The sequence below is a fragment of the Gopherus flavomarginatus genome, chromosome 5, assembly GCF_025201925.1.
Source record: "Gopherus flavomarginatus isolate rGopFla2 chromosome 5, rGopFla2.mat.asm, whole genome shotgun sequence".
Classification (NCBI taxonomy): Eukaryota; Metazoa; Chordata; order Testudines; family Testudinidae; genus Gopherus; species Gopherus flavomarginatus.
Window position 1 is genome coordinate 42,673,701 of NC_066621.1, and position 27,459 is coordinate 42,701,159.

Consider the following 27,459-nt stretch of genomic DNA (forward strand, 5'->3'; position numbering starts at 1 on the left):
GGCGGTTCCACCGCCCCGCGCGGGGCACTCTGGGGTACTAGTCCCGCGGCGGCCCAGAGGCTGAGATTCCCAGGGGGAGAGGACTTCAGCTCCCAGCATGCACTGGGCGGGGTTCAGGCTTGGTCCCGCCCCGACACCGGCCAGCCTATGGCGCAGGTTGCGCTCACCTGGCGGGGTGGGGCGGCAGGTGCCTGGCTGGGCTCAGCCTGCAGCAAGGGAGGCGGGGCCCTGGCGCAGGAGGTTGGGGAGGCTGCAGGTGGGAGGAGCATCATCATTGCACCCCGGGAGCTCCCTGTGACCATCCTCCCCTGGGAGCCCCTGGCAGCAGGGCGCGTCAGGGCCCTCCGGCCTCAGTCCCAGAGACCACGAGGATGGGCACGGTCTGAAAACCTAGCTACGTATGGCTGATGAGCTCCCAGGCTGCAGGAGCACTGGGGCCAGGACTCGGGCCACTGAGTTCAGGGGGTGCTGGAGCAGGACTCCCATTTCTTGCTTAAAAAGATGCCCTTAAATAATGGTCAGCATCAGACACGCATTGTATGGTGAGGAAAAACCATCAGCATATAATTGTTAGGGGTACCTGCCTGATTTAAACTGAGCCTCTCCTCTCCAAGGAGGCACCGATCTGCGGGGGGTGGGAAATGAACATTGGAACCCAGCTGGGCTGAGTTAAAGCAGGAAAGGAAGCGCCAGATGACAGGCAACAAGGTTCTGAACCAGCATCGTGGATCTGTGTAACTTTCCTTTCTATGCTCCGTGCTCCTGAGCATGATAACTAAACCCATCCTGTGCGCAGAGACAATTCACTGCAACACTGAAAGCCTTGTCTTCCAAAATCAACCACTCTTACTGTGCGACCTTGTCAGCACCACAAAGAACATTAGAGGACATAAAGCAGCATGTGTCTCTTTGAGCAGCAGGTGCGATGGGATGTTCTGCCTGCTGAATGGATTCAACTAAAATTCTAGCTGTGTTAGATGGGTTCTTTAATGGCTGCTGTATTATCCCTGTCACCTGATTAGGAGAGTGGAATTCAGCCAGGAGGAGGTACTACCACCCATCAGCGTGGAGAGGCAAAGAACGAGGGTGATTAATGTCAGATCCACCCCCTTCCCTCCCCACTCCAAATGATGGACTCCTCTAAAGTGCTTGGTGCTAGCGTCTCCCCCTGCATCATAATGTTCCTTAAAGGCAGGAACTAGATAGCTAAGTCTTTTCCATCAGCTTAGACTAATGAAAAGAATAAAGCTTTTAGGGACAAATTTTTCTCTCCTATGCAATTCCACTGAAACCCTCAAGGATGCATGATGATGATAGGGGTGATATTTACTCATGTAAATCAGTAACCCTGTTGACTTCAGTACAGCTACATTGATTCACAGCAGCTGAGAATCTGGCCCTGGGTAGAGTATGGACCTCAGGATCAGATACAGCCCAGGTATTGTACATACAACTCCCAGTAACTACAATAAAAGCACCACTGTGGACTCAGAGCAATGAATTTTGAAGCTGTGTAAGCTCAGATAAGCCAGCTGTGCACTTGTTATTTAGTTAGGAGTTGTTTCTATTTATTAACCTGCCTTGCCCTTCTCACTGCTGAGTTAACCCTCAGCGCTTCATGGCTTTTTGATGGAGAAGCCAAACCAGAAGCTGTGATCCCTGAGACAGTGCAGTAAATAATTTTTATTTTTATCGTTGCATATGACCAGCAGCTGTACAGGGTTGGGCTGTGGGTTTGTCAAATTTTACCTGTTAAACAGGCTTAGGACTGATCTGTACATTAAAGGGATACCTCCAAGGAAAACCCAGCATGGCAAAAAGTGGTGTTGATAACTCAGTGCATATTACTCTTCTCTCTCTCACTCAGTATTGATTTGTTGCCAGTGCGCTATTAGAGGTGCCATCTCTAAAGAGACAGGATCTGACTAATTGCATCCTCCTGCTCAAATTCCCTCTGCAGTTTCAATTTGCTACGGCATTCTTCCTTACTTTCTGTGCTAAGCTTGTAGCATTACTGTGTGCCACTTACAGTATTGCAATTCAGAGGTAGCTGCATTTCAGTGATGCATGAAGGGTTGCCTGTGTGAAGGAGCTTTGGGATGAAAGTTTCTATATAAATGTGAATTTAGTATTAATACTCAACATCATGCATTTAAGCCAATTCAATAAAACTACTTACAATAGCTTTCACCAATGCTAGAAAGAGCATTTCAAGGCTCTGGGCAAAAATGTGTCAGGGTTCCCTTTCAAATGCACTCTATATCCTACTCTCATGATAGTTTTGGAAGTGTTCATAAAAAAGCAGTTGTAACAGCCCTAATGTGGACACAGTTATAGTGATGTAAAAGTGCTTCATGCAGAGATAACTTGTTCCCTTTCCCATATGGAAATAGCTATACCAATATGAGTGCCTTTTAGCCCTGGATTGTACTGTTATAACTATTTCAGTTTTTTTTAAAAAACAAAATAAAAAAACATTGAAATAATTATTGGTACAAAACCTGTGTGTAAGTCAGGCTTAAGTCACAAGTGATTTTGAAAATGTTACCCTGAAGTTTGTAAATGCCTAGCACAATGTATGTATTTTCCACCCCATACTGTATCATCTGAGCCCTTCCCAGACACTAACACATATTTTCAGAACTCCCCTTAGTAGTATGGGAGGTATTATCCCCATTTTACAGATGGGTAAACTGACACTAGGATTAAGGCTGAGCTTTCCAAAGTTGGCTAAGAGATTTGGACATCCCAAATCCAAATGCCTGTGGCAGCTTTGAAAATCTCTGCTGAAGTGACTCGCCCCAGTCATACAGGAAGTTTGTGTCAAAGCTGGAAACTGACCCAGATGGCCTGTGTCCCATGCCAATATCTTGACGACTAACAACTATAACAAGTTCATGGTCCTGCCCCCAAGCCAATATTTAAAATGGCCTTCACATTTCAATTCTTTACCATCCAAACCTAGCCCAACTCTTTGCTTAATAAACCAAAGCAACATTTTAAAAAAAAAGACATGTATTGTATAAAATCACCTTTATTAAAAAATTACAATATTATTGCACAGTATTTGAAGCAACCATTACTGAGCATTTTAAAATATGTACAACATACCTGGCATCCAGAATAAGGGAGGCCAGGAAAATATTTTAAATGCCACATCAGTCTGGCACCTGCTGCATTAATGACTTGATTCAATATGGCACACAGACACATGTGTAACTTTAAGCCTGTGACTGGTCCACTGAAGTCCATTGGGGGGCCCTTGAGTGGCCACCTTGGACTTCAGTGGATGAGTCACATGCTTAAAGTTTCAGACTCGCATGCAGGCATGTGTATATCAGGGCTTGATTCCCTTGCCGTGTTTCATAATCTAGTCACTTAGATGTAAATAACAAATGTAAAACCTAGCATTAGCACAAGGCTGACAAATCAAAAATTCACAAATCAGGGTGTTAGAAAAGCTAAGATATTTTTGACTGCAAGATTCATTCAGTCACTGTGCTCAAGTCATATCCTTTTGGCATAGATTAATACATACTTTTTTAGAGCTAACACTGAACAAGTAAAACAGGAATGATGACAGCAAGAATCAATGTCTGGAATGTCCTGTCTCTGAGTGCTTTGTTGCTCAGCCTTAATGGGTAGGGATGATAGGAGTTTGCATTTAATAGCCTTGATCATTTAAGAAAACTAGAAAAGATTCAATTTAATCTTTAAACTCCACATTGAGGACTTGTCTAAATACAGAATTGACACCAATAGTGGCATCCCAGCAGAAAAGTCTCATAGTAAAGACAGGTCATATGAGTACTGCTAGAGGTCCATCTTTTGCCTCTTGTTTTCTTGTAGTGGCTTTTGAGTGCTTTGCTCATGCTGTGACATTGAATAGGGTCCCACTGTGACCCTTTGGGGCTAACTATTTAGAGATGTCTTCATAGACTGCGTTATTCTGATTTTTTTTTTTAAAGGGCTGCCTGTACCCTTGCGTCTCTCCAGATGGCAAGGTGATCAAAGATCTCTGCATGTTTCCATGCTGTTGCACAAGGCATTAGATGGCAGTAATAGCACTGCTGGAAGGCTTGAAGGTTGTACTCCAGGAAAAAATGGACTGTTCCTGGCCTCCTGCCAGCATTTGAACAGGGAGGGAACATCTGGGCAACATGACCCCAGAGCAGTGGTGGGTACCTAGGTAAACAGACAGCCTGGTCCTGGCAAAATACACTGGGATAGAAGCTGGCATACTGCCAATCTAGTGTGAAATGAGCTGTCCATGAATGTCAACGTTAGTCTGCACTGCCTCACTACGCAAGGAACTTTCAAAGTGGATTGTAGAACAAAGTATTTCTGGGCCAGTTAGTCCACTTGGAAGAATTGCAGCATATGTGGAGTGGGATGGTCATTTGAGTGCTCACTAGCTAAAGTTAGTGTGATTTTAAACCCACGCATGTGGACAAGCCCTACATGTGAATTAAACCAATTTAGCTAAACCACTGAAACTTTGTTGCACGAGTTTAAGTGTGTGTCACTTAGGTATAGCTTGGCCCCATTAAAAGGCCAACGTTAAAAGGCCCCGATCCCACAATAGGCTCCAAGTCAGTGGACCCCAGCCTTCCCTGGCACTTAGTGTGACAGGATCTTCCCACACAGGATTCTCTGCAGTTCTGGGGTCTACCTGTACATTTGCAGATTTCAGAGTGTTTTCTGTTGGGCATGTTCCAACTGAGCTTTAGCTCTGTGAATCTGACACTAACATACATTTTTCAAACCTAGCGGTCAGTCCTCATTGAAGGCCGACAAGGGTCCAGTCCACAAAGGTATCCAAGCATTGTAACACCTAGCTCTCAGGCAGCCTGGCACCTCGTGGAATGATCAGCCTGACCTAGGTGTTGAGGCTCCCCATGCAAGGGCATGGGGAGAGTTAGGTGCCTGTGGAAGGGAACTTCTGAAGCCAGCCAGCTTAGCAGAGAGTGGCCTAAACTAGGCAGGAGTGAAGTGCCAACAAGTGCAGGGTTTAAGAGAGGGAGCCACCCTACCCTATTACCGTCCAATGATTAGGGTACTCACTTGGGATGTAGGAGATTTAGGGTAAGGCCCTGCTCTGCACCCTTACCTATAGGAGGAACTACTGTGATCACCTTAGTAAAAGAGAGAATAGGCAATCCCTGGGTGATGGAGGTGTACAGGAGCATTGATGGACTCCACTGGAAAGAGAAGAACTGGTGAGACATATGAAATACAAAGGCGATAGAGAAAGTAAGCAATCTACTCTACAGCCCAGCCAGCAAAGCCCAGTTTAATGACAACTGAAGGATTAAAATGAACTACTGAAGATAAAGCCAGGTCCTCTGCCATAGATTACCATCAGATTGCCTGACTCAATGAAATGCTAACACAGGATCTCCGAAAGATCGAAGGGCTGGTTTACATTGGCCAGCAATTGGTGTCGCTCGCTGCACCACAGCAAATCCCACATACAGCTGAGAAGAGCCCCAATCTGCTTCAGTGGAACTAATTGCTGTTTGAAACTGAGGTGAGCACCACTCAAGCCAAACACATTTATTTGTGTGTATTTGGAGTTTGCAGTGGCTGGTCACTGAGTAATGGAATGAAGGCAAAATTCTTAATGTAGACAAGGCCTCAAAGTGCTTTAGATATTAATTATTTAAGCTGCACAGCATCCAGATGAGGTAGGTAGGTGTTTGCCCCATTACATAAATGGAGGCACTAAGAGGTTAATTTGCACAAGGCTACACATCATTACAGTAAGAACCAGTGATCAGCAGTCAGGAATCCGGTCTCACATCTAGTCAAGAAATAGATCTTAGATGTATGGTAGGAAGGAGAGTCAGCTGGGACAGAGACTGTCCCTCCAAACTGGGGACAATGTTGGTACAGCAGACAGGGCAACCTCACCCATCTCCATAGACATGGGTTTTATATGGTATTTCCTCTTAGCAATTTAGGAGGAGGGTGTAGGGGTAAAATCATGTCTGCTCCTGATGGTGGAAAAGCATGACAAATTTAGCAAAAATCTAGCCATTTTTAGCCTTCTTTGAAATCGGACAAACTGTTATGCTTGGCCAACAGTGCAAATGTTTTCCCCCAGCTCTGAGGAGACACCTTTGAAATGCAGCATTTCTTAAAAAGATACAATCTTCTTCCCTGCCACTGTGAGATTCTAAATGATCTGCTCATGCAAGTTTACCATTGCGTTGTTTCCCCCTCAATTAAGAGGCAAAGTCCAAAACAATAGGAAAGAATGAGCTGTAGTTGCAGGGTTTGTGGGAGGTGCCTGTATAGTGCCTCCAAAGCCCACAGCACTGTCCTGCTGGATACTGGGTCCACGGTCTCCTCTACTGTGTGCTCAGTGACTCGCTATACGTCTGTAGAGTGATCTATTTTCCTGGAAGATACAGAAACAATCCAGTTAGTTCAATAACTCTGATGGTGTCACTGGAACAGAACAATCAAACTTGAGATGAGTAAGAACTAGTGAGAAGGGCTGGTCGAAAAAGTTCTAGCAAAGCTATTTTACTATGGCAAGCAGGGTTTCAATTAAAAGAGTTTTTGTGAAACGAGTCTGCTAGTCTCAACAAAGTTAGATTATATGGGAAAAAACCCAAATGGCAGAAAGCCAACATATTTTGATTTGGCTATACCATCACACTGTCTTCTAGAACTTGTAGTTCAGTTCCCTCATGTCCCCATTCTCCTCTGCGGGCAGGGTTTCCTAGCTGGGCTACATCTCCCATCATACAGCATGATCAGGGACTCCCATGATGCACCACTTCCCTTTGTTAATAGAGGGAGACTGTGGTGCTCCATGTGAAATATAGTCCAACCTACAAAGGAGAATGGCAGCATGAAGCATCTGAACTACAACTCCCATAGGGCATTACAGCAGCATTTCTTCAGTTTTCAGCTGACATATTTAAATTTTGACTTTTTACCATAAAAAGTCTAAATTTTTCCATGGAAAGTTGAGAAATTTTCATTTCTGCGGGAGTTTTCTGGACGGGAAAGTCCCTCCATCCCAAAAAAAACACACTCATTTTCTGGCCAGCTTTAGTTTTGAATCATCTAATCCAGGGGTTCTCAAGATGTAGTCTGTGGATTAATAAAGGGCTATGGAGCCCTCCCTCATACTCTGTAGAATGAGGAACGTGGCTAGCCAAGCACCGGGGGATTGGGAGGGCAGGCGGGTCTCTTAGAGGTGCACTCTGTCTCTTGGATGAGGCAGTTTCCAGAATGAAAAAACTGGAGAATCCCTGGGCTAATCCAGCCTCCAGCGGCCAAGGATGGATTGCTCCTTCTATTCCCCAGTCTAGTTTTAAGCAAAACCAGGGATAGTCCTTTCACTGCTTCCTTTGAGAGGCTAACCAATGCTTGCAGGACTCTCTTCTAAGAAGTAACATGCCACCAGCCTCCATCTCACGCTTCCTCTACTGAACAGGCAGGTTAGATGTCAGGAGGTTGACCTGTGATAGAATTGGTAGTCAAGACCCTAGGATGCCTAGGCTTTGCCAGTGGAGTAGAGATGACCCTTGACCAACACAGATCATTTTGTATCCCTTATACTGATTCCAGCCTGGGCAGAATGTAAGATGTTGTCAAGCCCTGACAGAGACCGTTCTGTTCCACCTTTCTGCTCTGGCCACTCCTATTCAGAGTAGCTCTCTGAGTGGAGCGGTGGTTGAGGGAGGGAAGCTACTATTAATGGTATCTGTGCAGAGGAGGTGCAGTGACTAACCCCAAAGTCACACAGCCAGTCGGGACAAGAAGCCAAGTCTCCTGCTCTAGATCACACTGCCTTCCAGGAGAGACAGTGCTCCAGAACCCTTCACAGCTATTCCTAGGACAGCACCTACCTGAGTACTCCCCGTAGAGTTTCATGTTTTTTCTGCAGGTGCTTATTCTTAACCGATTGGGGGACGTCGGGTACATACCAGGCTGCAATCAACTTGATGCACAGAGCCACGTGCTGAAATGAGCAAGCAGAGCCCACCATACAGTCAGAACCAGTTCTCAGGGGAGACAAGCTGTGATCAGTGACCCAGCAGCGATTAGCAAGGAGTAATAACTCCATGGCCATGCTCAGCTACTACATTGGCATATACCAAATACTCAAGCGAATCCAGTGCCCAATCCAACTCCCATTGAAATCATTCAAGACTCCCATTGACATTAGTGGGAGTTTGATCGGAGTCATAAAAATACACACACACACTGCTGCATCCAGGGATGATTTCTGGGGTAATGCCTCCCCTTAGGGCCCCAAATTCAGGCTACTATGGGCCCCTCAAAACATCAACCCCCTCTCATTCCAGTCCTGGGAAACCTGGGCCAGAGAGGGTGGCAGATCAAGCCATGAGGACCCACAGTCCCTGCTTTCTCTTAGCTTTATGTCTGGTTCTGGATGCACCCTCACACTCCCTTTTGAAATGCCAGCTTTGCAATGGTACCACTGCCAGCAGAGCAGACTTTGAGGCTGCCCTAATTTGCCCCCAGCCAAGGGCAGTGGCTGTTTTTCCTGCTAGTCACCTGTGCATGGCATTGCCTGAAGGGCAGATGGCAAGTGAGCAGGAGACTAACAGCAGGAGTGAGTGACTGTCAGCAGGGACACAAGGGTAGGGGAGAGGGAAAGTGATGACAGGTGTGGGTGAGGGCAGGAGAACACGGGGGAGGGTCTGAAGGCAGGTGAAGGGAGCAGGGATCTGATGCAAAGGGGCAGTGCCATGATAAAGGAGCTAATTAGCTCACTGAAGAGGTCAGGCTGGGGACAAGAGAAGGAAACTCCCTCAGCCAGTGCGGAAGCAGCACCCTCAGAGTGCCCAGCCATGCATGCTCACAGTCTCCACTGACAGTCACTCCCCAGGGAAGAACATGTGACTCTCTTTCCCCCACCGCCTCGGTCTCCTTCCCCATGCTGTATGGACATTGCTGACTCCACATTGCTCACCTCAAATAAAATAATGAAGGCGAGCCGGGCTGCGAAAACATGCCAGAACTGGACAGAGTAGTTGTAGTCATCGGAGTTCCTGTAATCCCGGTACCTATAGGACAACACCCGTCAACGCTGTGTCATTGCCCATCAAATCCCCTCCCTAGCTGGTCACAGTCCATCTCTCTCTGTGACTGTGAGTCACAGGAGTTAGTGCTGGGAAAGGCCTACTGGTTTATTTAGTCCCTCTCCTGCTTGGCCCAAGGGCAGCTTTGTTCAGTTCAGGTACAGGGCTTCCTCCAGCTGACCTTCCCATTGTCCATTCACAGATCCCCAGCATAGATCCAATGACTTCAGGGGATCCAAACTGATTTACACCAGCTATGGATCTTGTCTTCCACTCTCCCAGTCAGTGGAGGGCTGAAGGGAAGCATGCCTGTGTTACCTGAAAACAGTCAAGATATTTTTTGTAGAGGATATTTGCAATATTTGTTGGGGATGGGTGGGAGGGTATTATTGTGAGGATGTGTACAAGGGTGCTGGAACAATTTGTATAGTGGGGTGCTAAGAGCCATTGACCCAAACTGTATACCCTGTATATAATGGAAACCACTTCAAGCCAGGGGGTGCGGCAGCACCTGTGGACATGAGACTGGATGATGGATCCATGCTATTGTCCCCTATTACCTGCATTCTGTGATCTCACTCCTCATAAAATCTGGAAGCTCTTCGGGCAGCTTCATCTGCCATTCAAAGTCCTGGACACGGAACACCGAGAGGCTGTTGTTGATGTAACCTGTCAAACAGCTGCATAGGAAGAAAACATGGCACTAGACAGTGGCTTAATAGTGCCCCAATGGGGTCGTCCAGGCAAGGATACCCAGGTGAGGATTAGAAGAGATGGGCATCTTTAGCTCACTTCCAGGTAGCTCTTTTCAGGGTGGGAATCTAAGTCCTGATCCTGCTCTAATTGAAATTAATGGCAAAAGCCCCATTGACTTTGATGGTGCAGGAACAAGGGATGCTTATTAAAAAAATCATAAAATTACAGAGTGTTTCCTAAGCGTAAGAACTGTCTCTGCAAAGTGCTAGGCACTTGCAACTCCCATGGAGGCCGAGGGCTCTTATTAACTCCCAGGATGTGCTCAGGCCCCCGGCATGAATGGGCCTGTAACTCAGGAAACATTCCCCATCCCAGAGAGCAATGTAAAGGGCTGATTCTGGATGTGAAGTCCCAGTGAAGTCAAGGGAATTGAGGACACATTACCTTGTGCAGGATCCAACTCAGAGGCAAGAGAAGGCATGGAATGCACAAGGAGGAGAGATTGTTGGTTAAAAGGGAGATGGGATGATTTCTGGAGCAGTGCAATTTAAGGGGGTGGGATTTAGAATCATAGAATATCAGGGTTGGAAGGGACCTTAGGAGGTCATCTAGTCCAACCCCCTGCTCAAAGCAGGACCAACACCAACTAAATCATCCCACCAGAGCTTTGACAGGCCGGGCCTTAAAAACCTCTGAGGATGGAGATTCCACCTGCTCCCTAGGTAACACATTCCAGTGCTTCACCACCCTCCTAGTGAAATAGTGTTTCCTAATATCCAACCTAGACCTCCCCCACTGCAACTTGAGACCACTGCTCCTTGTTCTGTCATCTGCCATCACGAAGAACAGCTGAGCTCCATCCTCTTTGGAACCCCCCTTCAGATAGTTGAAGGCTGCTATCAAATCCCCCCTCACTCTTCTCTTCTGCAGACTAAATAAACCCAGTTCCCTCAGCCTCTCCTCGTAAGTCATGTACCCCAGCCCCCTAATATTTTTCATTACCCTCCAATTTGTCCACATCCCTTCTGTAGTTGGGGGAGGAAAGAGAAAGAGGGTGCTTCTTGGAGAGGGGCTGAGAGACAGTTCCAGGCTGGGACTAATCCACTCTTTTACTGCTTGACCAAACAGCACACAATTAAAACAATCCATTATTGACTCCACATGTAGAGAATTAGATCACATGGGTAGGAACCAGGTAGCCCAGAGTGAAAAAACCGACCAAGTGCACTCTTGCAGTGCTAACAGCCACAGTTAACAGCTGTTTTTACACAAAAAGTAAGAGCTTCCCTATGGATTTCTCTGTGGATTACTTTAGTGTCTATTTCAAAAGCAAGTATTAATTAGTTTGACTAGCCAGAATGGCCAGCAGCCAGTGAATGGGTTTCTTTTTGGTAGTCACCTGAGCACAATTAGCAGGTGTTTGCATCATTCGTGTACAAAGCAGATATCGACTTGTCAGCAGACCTGCTCTGCCCTGTGCAAATGGGAGTGGAAAATAACTTTGGCTGCAGTTCTTGATCATCCCTCTAGAGGTCACTACCTCACCCGCTGCCAAAACTGGCTGTTCTGTATCCCTCTGCGGGCTTCCCAATAGCCTATTGTGCATCTTAGGGCAAGGACTGCTGGGGAGAACACGATGCACATCCTATAGGAGCAGCGCCAGCTCCTGGAACTTGTCCCCCCATCCCAAGAGCCACAAGGAGTGAGAGGGAACATACGACAGGAGCAAATCTCCCGCGCTCCTGGCTGGGCTTTGCCACCCAGTGGGGCCGGGAGAGATGGCTTTCCCCACGCTGCAGGGACAGGCTTACTTAGACACAGAAAGCGAGCGAGGTGGCTGTGGTTCAGGAAAGGCTGTGGCAGTTGTGGGGTGACACTTACTTGATATCGGTGCGGTTCTGCAGCATGCACGGGCTGTACGTGTATTTGTAGACCTGCATGGGGATGAAGTCTGAGGTGATGGCGATCACCAGGCCGTTGCCAATGACGGCCAAAATACCAATGGCCTCCAGAACCTGCAGCCAGATGCCTGCAAGGGAACAGAAGTCAGAGATACGCCCAGCTAGGTGCTCCCACAGCTGCTTTGGTGCCCAGGACACCGCTCTGTGAGCTTTGCCATTGCCACGAATGGGAGGAGGTTTGGGCTTGACTAGGCTAATCTCTGGAGTTGTGTTCTGTGGGGCACAGCGTGGTGGCCCAGCACAGCACCCTTGCATCAACAAGAGCACTACGATGAGCCTTATCCAGTACTGTATGCACCCAGTGATGTGGGCAGACGGGCTGCGTATGAACATGAGGAATTAGCTGTGTATTCGAGGCCAAAGCAAAGCGTGTCTAGATTCTATCCATGCCTCTACCAATGCGCCTCAGTCCTGATTTACAGCCCTCCTGCTGTTCCAATCCTGCCCCCTCCGCCACCCCCCAGCTCTTCCAATGCACCCTCTATCTCTAACTGTCCCCTGAAATAGCAGAAACAGGAGCAGACAATGTTCTGGCACCATGACTTAGGGAAAGAGTCTGCTGCAGTAGTTAGTGCCATTGTTCGGTATTGGGGTAAGATTAGCCCTCCCACCCCCCATTGTGCCTTATCAGGCCCATGCTCTTCATGGAGAGCCCCTCCCCGGGCCCCCACTCACCGATGTCATTGGCTTTCCTAGGCACTATGCGCCTCTGCAGCTGCACCATCTTGATGGCATCCAGTCGGATCTCAAAGAGGTTATTGATGAAGGCCATTAGCGGGGCAAGGGGGAAGGCAGCCACAAAGATGGTGGTGAAGCTATACTGGATCACTGAGAACAGGACAAAGTACAGGCACCGTGAGGGAGCTGTGGGCACATCCAGCCCAAGTACTTACTGTATGTGCGATGCCTCAAAGCCGGATGTTGGCATGGCCCTGAGTGGCCAGGCAGCATGAGAGGATGAGTCAGATACCCCCTCTAGCCCTCCGTGTGATCTGCTCACTTCATGGCTGTAGCCGGGGGGGGGGGGGCGGGGAGGAGAGGGAGGGAAGATCAGGGGCTGCATGCCCAGTTCCCAACTTACCCCAAAGTCATCCATGCAGGAGTGATCACAGAAGGGTGGGACCTTGACTCTGCCCCCATTCCCCAAAGTGCAGGCTGCTGAACAGGGATGGGGGGAGGAGAGGGGAGAGTAGTTGCTAGTGGTCACAGCCAGTACCCAAATGCTACCAGAAGCAAGGGCAGGACAGGGCAGGAAAGGAATTTGGTCACCCCTGAGGCACAAATCCTTCCCAGGCCACCTCCTGGCATGTCACAGTTACCTGCCAGGTCTTGCTCGGGGCAAGATGTGTGCAAGTGACCCCAAGCAGGTGTGTGGGTGAATCTACCCAGTCTGTGCCCATTTCTCCCTGGGTTCTGCAGTCTTAGCTCAGGGATGGGCTACGGACTGGGTGAGCGGCAGGGCTGGTTCCCTCGTACCTTCCCCTCAACAGTGAACGCAGAGTAACCAAGCCTGACCGTGTTCCACAAGCCACATGTGGAGACCTAGGACCTGCCCCCACTCCCAGGGATGTGAATGGGCGTTTGGTATTACCACTCTGTCACAGGGGTGGCCAGTTTCTCTCACAGGAGCCCCAGTCCTGCTAGCTGCAAGGGTATGACTCCCCTTAGCCCCAACATCAGGAACTGGACCCCTGGAGCAGCTCCAGAGCATTCAGAGCACACTTTGCATACTGGGTGCAAGGAAACCTAGGATGAGTAAGCAGCTAAAACCTGCTGCCCCTGGATAAAAACTAACCCAAAGAGCAGGGCCGGCTCTAGCCATTTCGCCACCCCAAGCACGGCAGCATGCCGCGGGGGGCGCTCTGCCGCTCGCCGGTCCCGCGGCTCCAGTGGACCTCCCACAAGCGTCCCTGCAGATGCTCCACCAGAGCCGCGGGACCAGCAGACCCTTCACAGGCACGCCTGCGGGAGGTCCACCAGAGCCACCTGCCACCCTCCCAGCAACCGGCAGAGTGCCCCCCATGGCATGCCGCCCCAAGCACGCACTTGGCGCACTGGGGCCTGGAGCCGGCCTTGCCAAAGAGAAGAGACAATGGGAATGGGCAGGCGTGGGCCCAGAACACAGCACCTGAGAACCAGGCATTCTCTGCTGCCCACTAGTTACACCCGTGACCCCAGAGCGCCACATACTCATTTCCAAGAACTCGTCGAACAAGCTGAAGACGTTGACCTCGTTGAGTTGGTAGTTGTTGAGCCACTGCTCCTTGCAGGAGTCCTCGGGTCCTTTCTCCATGTGAACCTTGTCTTTGTCCTTTGGGTTGGGAAGTGATTTTCGGAACCTTAATCTTAGCCAGCTGCAGGGACAGTAACACAAGGGCAGAGGGGTGAGGGATATATGCTAAAGAGCCAAGTGTGGGCGCTACCAGAGCAGCTCCCTGCACTGGGCCAATGGTAACCCCTCTGGAACACTGACATGGAGACCTGAGCATTGGGTTGGTTCTGCTGTAAGGTCTCACACACACTCTCCTCCTTCCCCTCTCTCAAACATATCACCTTCTGCTGATGTTATTGAGGGAATTCTTACCAATAGCAGAAGGCAGTTTCCATCTATAAGATGGCCCAATACCTGTAGTTTACCAACGGCCTGACCATGTATCCCGTTCTGACACTGACGAGCACGTGAGGAATCCCACTAAAATCAACAGGGCTATTTTGGTGTAACTACTCCCCAGGACAAGCAAAGTTGAGGCTTAAAAATTCAAGTGGCGGCAAACATACCAAATAGCTAGGAGGCCACTCCAAATGTCAAAGAAAATTAGTTTTAAAATAAAAATGGAGTGAATTTTTAGTGTCAGGTCAAGGTGCCAGTTAGAGCTGTTCATGGGGAATAATTTATTCAGTGAGTTCAGCCCTTTCTCTCTCTGACTTGTCCAGGAGCAAAGCCCCATTATATTTATTTGTTCTTTTCTCAAATTGTTTGTGTGACAAGGTCTGAGCTGAACTCTGCGTACGGACCTTCCTGTCCATTGTTCTGTGTTCGGAATGCACTGTTCTAGCTCTGTGATTAGTCACGGTGTCACATGTTATTGTTCTTGTTCCTTGACCGGCTCTATTTCTGCTTTCTCCAGAGACAGATTTCATTTTATCCTGAAGAGAATTTGCTGACTAATCTTATCTCAGCAACCGGCCTCACACTCACCCTCCCCAGACACTGCCTGGGGGAATCCCAGTTAAAGTTTGTAATCAGAGCAGAGTGCTTCTGCAAGCGGAAACATACAGCTCAGATATGTGAGCACATCCTACTGGCATGAGTGCCTAGGGTACGCGGACTTACGGGGTGAGGTACTCCACGAAGTTACTCAGGGTCTGCTTCAGGGTCATTATGATGGCCATCTGGATAAAGAGATCAGTGATGCAGCCACTGGGGTGGCACTGCAAAGAGAAGAGAGTTATATTGTGCAGACCAGATGGGCTGGCTTTGGGACAAAGGGCTGGGTGCTAGGTACATGGGCCAAGAAGAACCTGGAATGATTGGAAGGGTTGTACTGGGTAGAAGGAAGCAACGGTTTTAACAGAGACAGTGCCAGGGATGTGGGTGGGGAAGGGGCAGAGAGGTGTGACAGGGAGCAGGAGTGATGCGGAGAGTGTATTGGAGCGCTATGGACAATTTACTCACCTCCTCCAGCCTCCACTTGCCAGCTACACGCACGTAGTTCCCAGGACGGCCGTTAATCCTGATCAGAAGAGTGCAGAGTTAAACAGGCCTGATGCTGGTGCTCCCAGCCCCTCCCTCTGTAAGCAGGAAGGGTAATGACTCCCCCGGGCCAGAGACCCAGGCACCAAAGGGAAGAGAGAGGCAGGTGCAGAGACTAAAAGAGAGAGGGGGTGGGAGACAAACACAGGTGGAGTCAAGCGCAGCAACCCAGCAAGAGAGGGACAGACAGAAACTGAGAGAAAGACAAGCCGAGAGAGGTGGAGAACTACACAGCCATTCCAAAAAACAAGGTTGAAATCCTGGCCCCATTGAAATCAGTGGCAAAATTCCCAGTGACCTCCAGGGGGCCAAGATTTCACCCACAGAATCAACATCCAGGAAGTCAAGTTGCAGGAGCTCTCACTAACTCACTAGTGGCACCAGCCTTCTTTATCCCTGCCACCAGAGCAGCCAACACCTTCCCCCTGCAACCAAACATTAGAAGCACCGGGCAAACCTAACTGGGTTTATGGGCCTCCCTAGGGTGATTGGCCCTGGGTGTGTGTTATAGTACTAATGCAGAGCTCCGCCCGGGGTTAATGGGGTACAGCTCTTGCTGTGCCGAATGACCTCAGCTGGGGACCTGGCCGGGGCATAGCCGTGCTCACCTTCCCAGGAAGAAGGCGATGTAGATCAGTGAGGAGAAGTAGGTGAAGAACTGGAAGGTGAAGATTTTCACAGTGAAGATGTTCTCACGCTCCGAAAACGTCCGTGGCTTCTCTGGAAATGGGAGTGCACGTGGGTGGGTTACTCGCAGCAGCAGGAGCCCCCCTCCTTCCTGGACAGGCACCTTCAGCCCGTCATGCTTTCATTCCAAAGCGCTTGGGCCTTTTACTGACCCAGAATCCCCTGGACCTGAACCTGATCCCCTGGATTTGTAGCCCCGGTTCTAGTGAGCCTCAGCAATCCCAGGACTTTGACACAGTGATCCATGTACCTGTGGCTTCTGTTGCAGCAATGAAATGTGCTGGGGCTACACTCAAACCAAAGCTGGGGCAGACTAGGCACCAATTTCACCAGCTCTCCAGCAGCGGCACTGGCTTCCTGTTAACGTCAGGGTGCAATCCAACATGCTGACTTGGCTCTCTGAAGCCCTCCCTGGCTGGGGTGCTGGCTCTCTGCCAGACTCACCTCTCTTTACATGAGGCTTGGTAGCAGCTGAGATCAGGATGGGGGCTGGAGCAGAGAGTCCCTCTATTTAACTATCTGAGACTAGGGGCCTCCCAACGGAACACCCTTGACTCTGGAATTGCTCCCGGCCTGCTGTGTTATTAGAGCTCTGGCCAGGGCTCATTCGTTTGCCTGGGGGACGGAGGCGGCGGCTGTGGCAATATCCTTCTCTTTGTTGGGCCGTATAGCAGTGGTTCTCAACCAGGGATCCGGGGCCCCCTAAGGGACCTCAAGCAGGTTTCAGGGGCCAAGCAGGGCCAGCATTAGACTCGCTGGGGCCCAGGGCAAAAAGGCCGAGCCACCCCATATGGGGCTAAAGCCCAGGTCCCTAAGCCCACCACCCAGGGCTGAAGGTGAAGCCCAAGCAATGTGGCTCTGCAGGGTCCCCTGTGGCATGGGGCCTCAGGCAATTGCTCTGCTTGCAACCCCTTAACGCCAGCCCTGGCTTTTATATGCAGAAAAACAACTGTTGCGGCACAGGTGGGCCATGGAGTTTTTATAGCATATTGTGGGGGGCCTCAGAAAGAAAAAGGTTGAGAACCTTGGCTGTCCAGGAGCTAGGTGGCATTAGCCTATTTCAAGTGTTCTGTACGAGCAGCTGTGAAGGCCAGAGTGAAAAAGCCCATTGATATCAATGGAAAGACTCAGCCCCTTTTAGTGCTCCACCAACAATGTTCAGGATAATCCAGCTGGCTGCGCTGGAGGATGCTAGATGCAGGGTGAATACAGCATGCGCTTTGCCTTACCCAGCTCACAGAGAAAGAGTGCCACACGCCTGTTCACCTGCAACACAGGAGAGGGAGGGTGAACGGAGAGATGGGACGGGCAGGGTGTTTGATGGTGGGATAACGAGGAGGGCTCCCGTTACGCCGCACTCCGTACCTTGGTCATGATGATGATGGTGATGTAATGCAGCACGGCCCCTGTCATCACCGCCATAGTGCTGGCACGTTCCCGGATGAACTCGAAGTCGCTTTGGGTGAAGACGACAGTCGCCACTACCCGGTAGATGACGAGCGCATGGGCAAGGCCAATGAGCACAGTGATCTGGGAGGGCAGCGTGTTGTCAGAGCTCTTGTGGGGATTAGAGATGGGCCGAGCAGGGGAGGCAGGTAATGAAGGTGGAGGGGGAAACTGAGCAAACTGGGTGCATGAGGATGGGGGTGGGAACAACAGACTTAAATGCAGCTAGATGATGGGTTCTGTGTGGTTAGCAGCTGCAGGCCAAGATCCAGGCCCTTAGTGCCCATGCCCAGCCTGCAAGGTGGAATGCCTGTGCCCAGCGCAATTTCTAGGAGGAGTGAGGTGGTTAAATACAGAGGATATTGACCAGCAGTGTGGGGGGGAGGAGCAAGCGTGTGCATGTATGGTCTGATGTTGCTGGCACCCACATTGTTCACTATGCCCCCCCTCGTGAGTAAAGTAATAGTCACTCATCCTGTTTCTGCCTCTGGTGCATAGTTTGAAAAGGTTTTTTCTACACCATTTCCCCTGTAACACTGTATGTAGGAAGGGATGGGAGCTGGGACGTTCTCTGCAGCAGCATGGCAGAGTGGCAGGCAGCTGGCACATGCCAGTGAGCTCTCAGCAAACAAACTGGCAAATGGCTGCCTCTCTGCTATCCCCATGTGAGTTTAGTGCCTAAGTGAATGCACCCTCCCTTCCCCCCATCTATCCAAAGAACAGGCAGAGGACATCCAACAGCTGTTCACATTTTCCCACGGAGTGACTGCCCCTGCTTCACTCCTTTCTAGTGCACGGTCTCCAGCCCACTCAGTCCAGGCCTGCTCCGAGACTGGACCAGTTAATGCTGACTCATCTAGGGGGTGTTTTAGGAACCAGACTGAGACCACTACACAGGCCACCAAGCAGCCATACAACAGTGATGACTTGAAATCTCCACCACCCTGGGCCAGAATCCACTTGGCATCTTAGAGCTGAAAGGCTCTGCAGCCCATCCCCAACCCCCAAAGCTATTCAGTGTCCTGTCCCCCTTCAAACACCTTTCTGTGTCATTCACTTCACAACCACATGCGCCTATAGCTCAATGGTGTAGAAATCCCCAAGCCCATGGAGGTGTCTGAGTCAATAGCACGTACCATAAGCAGGACTAAGAGAAGCAGGATAGTGCTGCGGATATAAGAGTGCTGGTACAACTTGAGGGTATGCGCTGGGTTATTGATCAGCTGCAAGGCCAGCTCCTCCTGGGGATGGGGGAAAAAGAATATGCGTCAGAGCCATACATTAGGGAAAAGCAAGCCAAGGGGCAGTATAGTGCCTCATGTGTCAATGACATGGAGGCATGCGATGAACATGACATGTTCTGGCAGGGAAGACGACGGACAGGACTTGTAGCAGATCCTAAGGTATTTCTTCATGTAGCCTGCATGTCTAAGCCTGACATCTCCCACACTGGCTAGCACAGGGTCTCCATAACTTGGCCTGGATTGGACATTACTAGAAATGGCTGTGGGTTATATCATGCACACAGGCATGTTGCAGACTGATCTGACCAACCCCAGTCTTTAGAAACATGAGTGACAGTAGTTCCTGTGCTGTGCACTAATGCGTAGCCTGCATCTAAAACCCTTTCAGGGAAAGGACTTCAGGAGCCCTGCACTCCTTTCCTAATAAAAGGCAGGAAGATCTGGGGGAACCTCTCCTACAGCAGTGCCTCATTAATCCCAGTTCAGTCTCCTCTGCAGTACCAGCTGGGATCTCAGCAGTGAGTGTCTTCCTAGCATTGCCTTTAGTTTGAACAGCATTTTTCCATATGCCTGTACACAGCACAGAATCCCACCTGCCTCCTGGCAAGAGAGACAATGGCACAGGGAGGGAAGGAAGTTTACAGCATGCAGGTCTGGTCTCCCATGTTTAAGAAAGATGAATTCAAACTGGAACAGGTGCAGAGAAAACCTACTTCATGAGAGGAGACTCAAAGAGCTTGGCTTGTTTAGTCTAACCAAAAGAAGGCTGAGGGGAGATATGATTGCTCTCTATAGACATATCAGAGGGATAAGTACCAGGGAGGGAGAGGAGTTATTTAAGGTAAAGTGTCAACGTGGATGTGACGTTACACCCCATATTCTTCATAGAAATATTGCTATGATATGACTATGGCATAACTAAGATGTTTTATGAAAGATGGGTCATGTGAGATCTTTGGAAAGGTTACAATTTACTGAATGTGATTATCCAATTTGTATGCATGTATCAGTTCTGTATCTAAGGTTAGGAATATGGACTATGTAACAATTACAACTGAGTATGTATTTGGGACACACCCACCAGACAACAGGCCATCAGACTTGATGGGCCATTAGGAAGAAACAAGACTGTGAAGATACTAATGTCTCTCCTTCCTGTCTCTGTGCACTACTAGGTCAGGTGATCCTGTCACCTGATACTAAACATTATTCCCCTTCGACTTCCTGTAATTTTCCACTAAAAGGAGAGAGGAGGGGGGCAAGTCTGGAAACAAAAGATTTCTGCCTTATGTAAACCTTATTTAAGGGTGGGGAGGAAGTCAAATGAGACTCTACTCCGTGGCCTGCCCGCCCAAGAAGAAAGACTGCTAAAGACACCTGAAAGGAAGGCAAGGGGGGAGTCCAGACTGAGACAGGGTCCCGTCTGGAACGCTAAGCCAGTGGTCTCCAAACTTTTTTGATCGCGCACCCCTATCAGTAAAAAAAATTTGAGCACACACCCCCAATATATGTATATTTATTTATGTATAAATTATATACATGTACTACTATACTAATATATTATATACATTATAAAACATACAAAAATAGAAATTAAAAAAGAATGAGAAGATGAAACAAACAATATTTTTATTGTATTTTATTAATAGTACAAAACACCTTTTTGCTCTCACAAAAAAATATATTTTTTAGTGAGAGCAGTGTGATTAAATATGCTTCATTATTTCTGAAAATCTTGGTTTAACATATTGTGATACAGCGATTCAAAGGTTTAGATTAGGGTTAGAGTGTGGAGGGGCGCTCAGGGTGGGGGTGCAGGGTCTGGGAGGGAGCTCAGCGTGGGGGTGTTGGAGGAGGCTCAGGCCTGGGACAGGCAGGAGGTGCAGAGCACTTATCTGGGGAAGCTCCTGTTTGGTGCAGGGGGTTTGCAGGTGGCTCTGTGCAGTGTGGCACCGCCTCCATGGCCAGGATTCTGGGACCTCCCTCCCCCCTCCACACCCGGAATGCAAGGGCTTTAGGGGCTTCAAGGCCCTGGGCTAAGGGGGCCCCGGGCTGCAGGTCTAAAGCCCCTTTCAGAATCCAGCCCTGCGAGCATGTGCCAGAGGACTCAGGAGGAGCAGGGGCCAGACAGAAGTGCTGCTTTCCCCTTCAAAGCGCCGCTTCTCTCCAGCAGTCTTTGAAGGGGAAAGCGTCGCTTCTTTCTGGCCATTGGCTGTGCGGCTGCCCCTGCTCCTCCACAGGCCGGAGGACTCAGGGCCACATTCCGAAAGGGCTTTAGAGTCGCAGGCCAGGGACCCAGGGCTCCTAGCCCAGTGCCCTGTAGCCCCTAAAGCCCCTGCGTTCTGGGTGGCCCTGCCTGCAGGGGGGTGGGGCAGCTTCCCTGCTCACTTGTTCCCTCCGACAGTGCTCCTCCTGCCATGCCCCCCAATGGATTGTCTTGTGCACTCCCTGGGGTGCGCATACCCCAATTTGGAGACCACTGCGCTAAGCTACAGAAACTTTGCAACCTGCCTAAAACAACATTTAGGATAAAAAATTACATTTTGTAATCTGTTTCTTGAGTGTATTAAGCTTAGCTTGTGTATTTTGTTTTATTTGCTCAGTAATCTTCTTTGTCCTATTTGTTATCTCTTATAGTCACTTAAAATCTGCCTTTTTCAGTTAATAAATTTGTTTTGTGTATTATGAAACCCAGATTATGCAAATCCTAACTGGGAGGGGAAAGAAATTGTGCATCTCTCTCTTTACATTGAGGGAGAGGGGGGATTTTTACGAGTTCGTGTGTGAAACTCTTTCTATAAACTGCAAGACAAAAGGGGTGTGTACGTGAGTGCTGGGTGAATCTTCTCACACAGAGCTGACTTCAGTCTGTGTCTGCAGGGGGGTGTGGCCCTGCCACCCTGTGTGCTGCAAGAGGCCGGAGAGCCTAATTCAGCAAAACAGAGAGAGGGAATCCAGGCTGGTGGAGCAGGAGGAGGGGCTCAGTGAAACCCAAGCCCATCAGGTGGCATCCCAAGGGGGTCTAACCTGTCACAGTGGACACAAGAACAAATGGAGGTAAACCAGCCATCAACAAGTTTAGGCTTGAAATTATACAAAGGTTTCTAACCATAGGAGGAATGAAGTTCGGGAGCAGCATCCCAAGGCTAGCAATGAGGAGAAAATACCCAACTGGCTTTAAGACTGAGCTTGATAAGTTTATGGAGGGAAAGGTATCATGAGTGACTACAAATGGCATGTAGCTGATCTCCAATGGCTGGTGATGGGACACTAGATGGAGAGGGCTCTGAGTTACTACAGAGAATTCTTTCCCAGGTGTCTGGCTAGTGGGTCTTGCCCACATACTCAGGACCTAACTGATAGCTATATATGAGACCTAAAAAGAATTTTCTCCAAGGTCAGATTGGCAGAAACTGTATGAGGGTTTTCGCCTTCCTCTGCCGCATGGGGCTCCCTGCAGGTTTAAACTAGTGTAAATGGTGGGTTCTCTACAACTTGAAGTCTTTAAACCATGATTTGAGGATGTCAGTAACTCAGCCAGAGGTTAGAAGTCTATGAGAGGAGTAGGTTGGTGAGATTCTGTGGCTGCGATGTGCAGAAGACTGGACTAGGTGATCGTGATGGTCCTTTCTGGCCTTTAAAGTCTATGAGCCAACAAAGAGGAAGACAGTGCAAAGGAGTGACTTATTCTCACCTCATCTTCATCCCACCCGTACAGTTCCCAGCCACTGACCACCTCAGCCCTTTTCCTCTTCCACAGCTCCAGGAACACGGTGGCTGTAGGTGAAACCACAGAACAATGCAGTCAGAGCAGCAGAGACTCCTTTGCCCCATGGAGACATTGACTTAATGAAGCAGTCACAGGAGCACACGCCTTTCCTACAGGCCAGGTAGGGGAAGCGCTGCTAAGCATCCAGGTTCTCCAACGTGGAGGAAGCAGCCTGGAGCGCTCTGTAGAAAAGACCTCCAGACAGGGGATGTTTACTGCTGGTAGCCAAGTGGGGTCAATCCAGGAGGAGGATCATAGCTAGGTCTGAATGCACTTCCAGGACATGGTGGCCAGTCTACAGTATATTTTCTAGCCAATATTGACAGACTCCCATCACCTGGGTTATTTACTCTTCATCTCTGTTCTGGGGCATGTTTCTTGTCTCTCCGCTGCACAAGCTGCTTGCAAAACATTTTGGACCAGATCCTGTGCTGTGCTTTGCAGGAGAGTGGGAAGAAATGGAGACACAGGAGTGGTTTTATATTGGAATTCTGGACTTCTCTGGAAGCCAAGAGGGCCTCTGCATAGCTTGGAGTAGCCCCAAGGACTGCTCTGACTTAGGGCAGCTTCCACAGCCCAGTCAGACCTTGAGGATACCATTTGGTACTACCTGTGGCAATGCTTTTGGAATGCATATGTTGGTAACCTCAGAGCTCAAATGAAACCAGATTAGATACACAGATGCTACTGTGGTGGGTACAGAGAAAATCCATAGACAAATGGGCCACCAAATTCATTTCACACAGGCCCCTGACCAGACTCCAGAGGGGAATGTTCAGAACTGGATTTGAACCAATGATCTAAAGTTACAAAGTAACAAAGCCCATCCCCAAATGCATGTAACTTCACCAGTGCCTATCCCTTTCCCGTCACACGCTGCCCAACCCCACTCCTTCCCCAGTAAAGTTACACCTCTCTGCCTGGCAGAGAGGATGTTGGCAGGTTCTGAATAAACAACACAGAAACCCAGTTTGTTACCAGACCCACAGCAGGCTGCAGCTGACAGGCCATTCCCACTTCAAAGCCTCATGCTAGGCACGGAGAGACAGAAACTTACCCCAGAGAGCCATAAGCACTGCAAAGAGAATCGTTCCCTCATTGTCAAACAGGTGAGTGACCTGGAAAAGAAGATTCCGAGAAAGAAGGGATTACAAAGGAGCCTGGAGCACAGAGGAGGAATCTGGCTGGAGAGGACGCAGGAGGCACCCGGGGTGCTGCGAGGACTGCAGCAGTGGTACTGTGCCCAGTTCTACGTGGGAGAGCAGTGCTCCATGGCTCTAAGGACATCACAGGAGATAGAAGATCAGAAACCTGGAGTTCTTAAGACTCAACCCAAAGCTTGGGAAGCCTCCACCCCACAGGCAAGACAATGGAGCTGGACATAATTCTCTGCTGTAGTACTTGCAAGAGCTCCCTGCAGCCACCGTCAGCAGCTGACTCATTTCCCAAGAGGATACATACTGGCCGCATGCTGCTGGAGGTATCGTGAGGAGGCATAAGCACAGCAGCTATTGGAAACAAGGACCCAGTGGAGAAATGGAAGGTTTCTCTGGTGAGCATTGATTTACCTTGGCATAGGTGCAAGTATCTGACAGCTGCCAGAACGGGCACTTCTGATCGCAGAGTGGGCACATGATGGTGGTGTTGGCTTCACAGATCTCTTTGCTGGAGGCAGGAAAGAAATTAAGGAGTATGATGGTTGCTTTGCTAGCCCATCAGCTGTGTGCTCATTCCAGCCATCACACTCAGTCAACAGCCAAGGGAGAGGCAGAACAGGTACTCACCGCTAATGGATGGAATATAGTTCTATGCTGCAGCTACCAGATATTAGTGCCCTGATAGTGCCAGGTGAGGTCTCCTCCTTGGCAAGCTTCCCCGCAGATGCATATTCATACACACTCCCCTGGTCACAGCCAGATGCACGGGTGTAGCTAGCAGTCTGCAGCCTAGACACACTTGACAATCTTTTGCCCCTGCCTGCAATATGTCCCCATTCTCCAAAGCGGACACGCCATTCTTTACAAGGGCCTAACTGGGTACTGGGATGCGCCAGTGCACATCCCAATAAAGCCCACAGGAGCCATTATGATCACTATCATGCGGTTAGAGAGCTGTCACACTTCAGAGATCCTGCCATTGTTCCATGAAGTGGCGCGGTCGCTGGAAGTCAATGGCCCTGCAAGCCCTCTGCATGCAGAGCTCCCGTAGAAGTCAGAGGCAGTTCCATAGAGAAGTCATAGGATTGGATGCCATGTATAGGAGATGTGATCACCTGCATTCACACATTCATGCATACACTTGGACACACGACAAGACATGGACACACAGTGTCCCCTCAATGCACTTACCTGACCTGACTGGAATCAAAATGAAAGATCCCATATAGGAAGACAAGCAGGCCTAGCACAGCAGCTGGGAACAGGATGCGGGTGTACCAGCCTAGCCAGGCAAAATACAGGGCCACCTTCTCCCCAAAATAACTCCTGAAAGACAAGACAGGTGCTGAAATCACTCAGCAAAGATCCCATCTAGCCCCAGATTTGCAGTGACAATATCCAGTGTCAGCCAAATGCCCTGAGACAGTGGTCTCCCCACACGGAATCCCTTGGGAATTTCCCCCAGGACCTCAGCATGGGGGATGCTGTCCCCAAAGATCTGTCAGTCCCATCCTCTTGCTTCTCCTTAGGTCACTGCATGACCCGCCCTTGCCTTGATGATATAGGTGTTAATGATCTGGGGGGGCGGGGTGAACAGTGAGGGGCCAAATGTCTCCTGAGAAAACAATGCTGAACACTCAGGTTAGTCAGGGCCAGAGAAAACATGAGGAGGAAGTAACCAAGCTAAGCAAATGAGCAAGCTGATGGCAGCTGATTAAATACAGTACTGACACGCTGGAGGGACAGATTTGAGCTGCTCATTCATGGGTTCTCGGTAAGTCTGTAACAACACAGGAAAGAGATCCAGGACAGCACAGTGAAGATCTGTGTGAGGTGCAGCTGTAGCCAGAATAAACAAACTTGAGACTAACACAGAAAGGCGAATACCTACATATAAAGCTAATGGTGCAGCTCCATCTGGAGTAGTGTGACCAGATAGCAAATGTGAAAAATTGGGATGGGGGTTGGGGGGTAATAGGCACTTATAGAAGAAAAAGCCCCAAATATCGGGACTGTCCCTATAAAATCGGAACATCTGGTCACCCTAATCTGGAGTGCTGTGTTCAGTACTGGTCACCCCATCTCCAGAGAGAGAGAGAGAAAGAAAAAGTAGATTCAGGGCTGGTCTACACTACGGGGGAAAATCGATCTTAGATACGCAACTTCAGCTACGTAAATAACGTAGCTGAAGTCGAAGTATCTAAGATCGGATTACTCACCGTCCTCACAGCGCGAGATCGATGTCCGCGGCTCCCCCTGTCGATTCCGCAACTCCGTTCGGTTGGTGGAGTTACGGAATTGATATAAGCGCGTTCGGGGATCGATATATTGCGTCTCATCTAGACACGATATATCGATCTCCGAGCAATCGATTGCAACCCGCTGATACGGTGGGTAGTGAAGACGTACCCTCAGAGGGGTTCAGAGACGGTCAGGGAGAATGATTTAGGGGCATGGGGAAAAAATAACCTCTCCTAGGATTCTTTATCTTAGCAAGGTGACCACTAAAACGAGACATTCATTATTTTGTACACTTGAATGGCCTAAAGAAGGCAGGTCAGGAGTTGCTCTCACAATACAAGAATAAGGAGCTATTCAAAGTGCAACGTGGCAACTTAAAACGTGGTTAAAGGAAATGCTTTTTTAAACAATGTAGAGTTAGCATGAGACGCTCATTGCCACTGGGTACAACTGGGGCCAGGAGCTTAGCAGGATTGAAAAAGAGCTGGACAGTTTTACGGATAAGGATATCCATAGTTACAAATTGTAAGGATTAAAAACTCCAAGGGTTTTGAAAGGGATATAGCCCTCTTGGTTCACGGTATGAGCCAATCTCTGTTTGGAGGAAGGGTGTGGAGGGTTAAAAGGCACATTCCCTCGGGGCAGGTTATCTCATAATTACCTTCTGCAGAATTGCTGCATCTTCCCCTGATGCAGCTGGTGCCAGCAGCTGCCAAAGACAGGATACTAGACGGACCACGAGTCTAATCTAGTGTAACAATTCTATGCCCCTTAACCCACAAGTCCAGTGGGTTCACAGTTAGGCAAACCAAGTTTGTTCAGCTCTGGTTTGAACTTGGAGTCATATGGAGGACGAGGTAAAACTAGAGGTGAAAGTGGGACAGTATGGGCTAGAACAGCGTCCCTGTAAGAAGTGGCTGCCAGTACCAACCCATACACAGCCGATGTTAAAGCACTGCTGTGGAAGCAGCTGGAGTCCCCAGGTAGCATGGAAGGGGTGGCTGGGGGAGGCTGACCCCCCAACCCAGCCCCTTCCATCCGAGGCACCAGGCCCCCATACTGGTAAGTCTTGTATCTTACTTTCACCCCTGGATAGAACTCCCCCCACACAAGGAGCTGAGTGCTCAGAGTTACGTGTAATGAAGTTATTCTGGATGGGTATTTTACATGGTGGCCTTGTGCTGTCTCATTGTCCATCCCTTGGCGTGGGTTACCTGATCTCCTCAATTGGCTGTTTCTTCAGTATCTTTCTCCATCGGGCCCAATTCTCCTTCAGTAATTGTCTCAGCCCTTCTTGCTAGAAAGAACAGCATTCAGATCAGGCACAGAGAGATATATCAACTGCCAACCCTTCCCTCCCTCCCCCGCAGAACTCCCCACACCCCTACTAAGACATTAGTTAGGGCTTTTTCCAGACACATGCCACCACATCCTCA

At 49.3% G+C, this 27,459-nt stretch overlaps 1 protein-coding gene across 4 annotated transcripts in view; it reads right to left on the reverse strand.

Moving 5' to 3' along the window:
- Positions 1–3,018: 3,018 nt before the first annotated feature.
- The window catches only part of ANO9 (anoctamin 9), a 39,372-nt gene continuing 14,931 nt past the window's right edge, over positions 3,019–27,459 (reverse strand). For all 4 annotated transcript variants that reach the window (XM_050952851.1, XM_050952848.1, XM_050952847.1 and 1 more), the window contains 18 exons: positions 27,238–27,320; positions 24,974–25,108; positions 24,194–24,290; positions 23,683–23,743; positions 22,551–22,633; positions 18,749–18,853; positions 17,532–17,696; positions 17,396–17,432; positions 16,088–16,199; positions 15,402–15,459; positions 15,060–15,157; positions 13,916–14,079; positions 12,401–12,553; positions 11,646–11,793; positions 9,629–9,748; positions 8,960–9,053; positions 7,869–7,981; positions 3,019–6,403 (listed from right to left, as the gene is read on the reverse strand). In XM_050952851.1, coding sequence (XP_050808808.1) covers positions 6,376–6,403; positions 7,869–7,981; positions 8,960–9,053; positions 9,629–9,748; positions 11,646–11,793; positions 12,401–12,553; positions 13,916–14,079; positions 15,060–15,157; positions 15,402–15,459; positions 16,088–16,199; positions 17,396–17,432; positions 17,532–17,696; positions 18,749–18,853; positions 22,551–22,633; positions 23,683–23,743; positions 24,194–24,290; positions 24,974–25,108; positions 27,238–27,320 — 1,854 coding nt within the window. In that variant the 3' untranslated portion in view covers positions 3,019–6,375. The remainder of the gene's footprint in view (positions 6,404–7,868; positions 7,982–8,959; positions 9,054–9,628; positions 9,749–11,645; positions 11,794–12,400; positions 12,554–13,915; positions 14,080–15,059; positions 15,158–15,401; positions 15,460–16,087; positions 16,200–17,395; positions 17,433–17,531; positions 17,697–18,748; positions 18,854–22,550; positions 22,634–23,682; positions 23,744–24,193; positions 24,291–24,973; positions 25,109–27,237; positions 27,321–27,459) is intronic.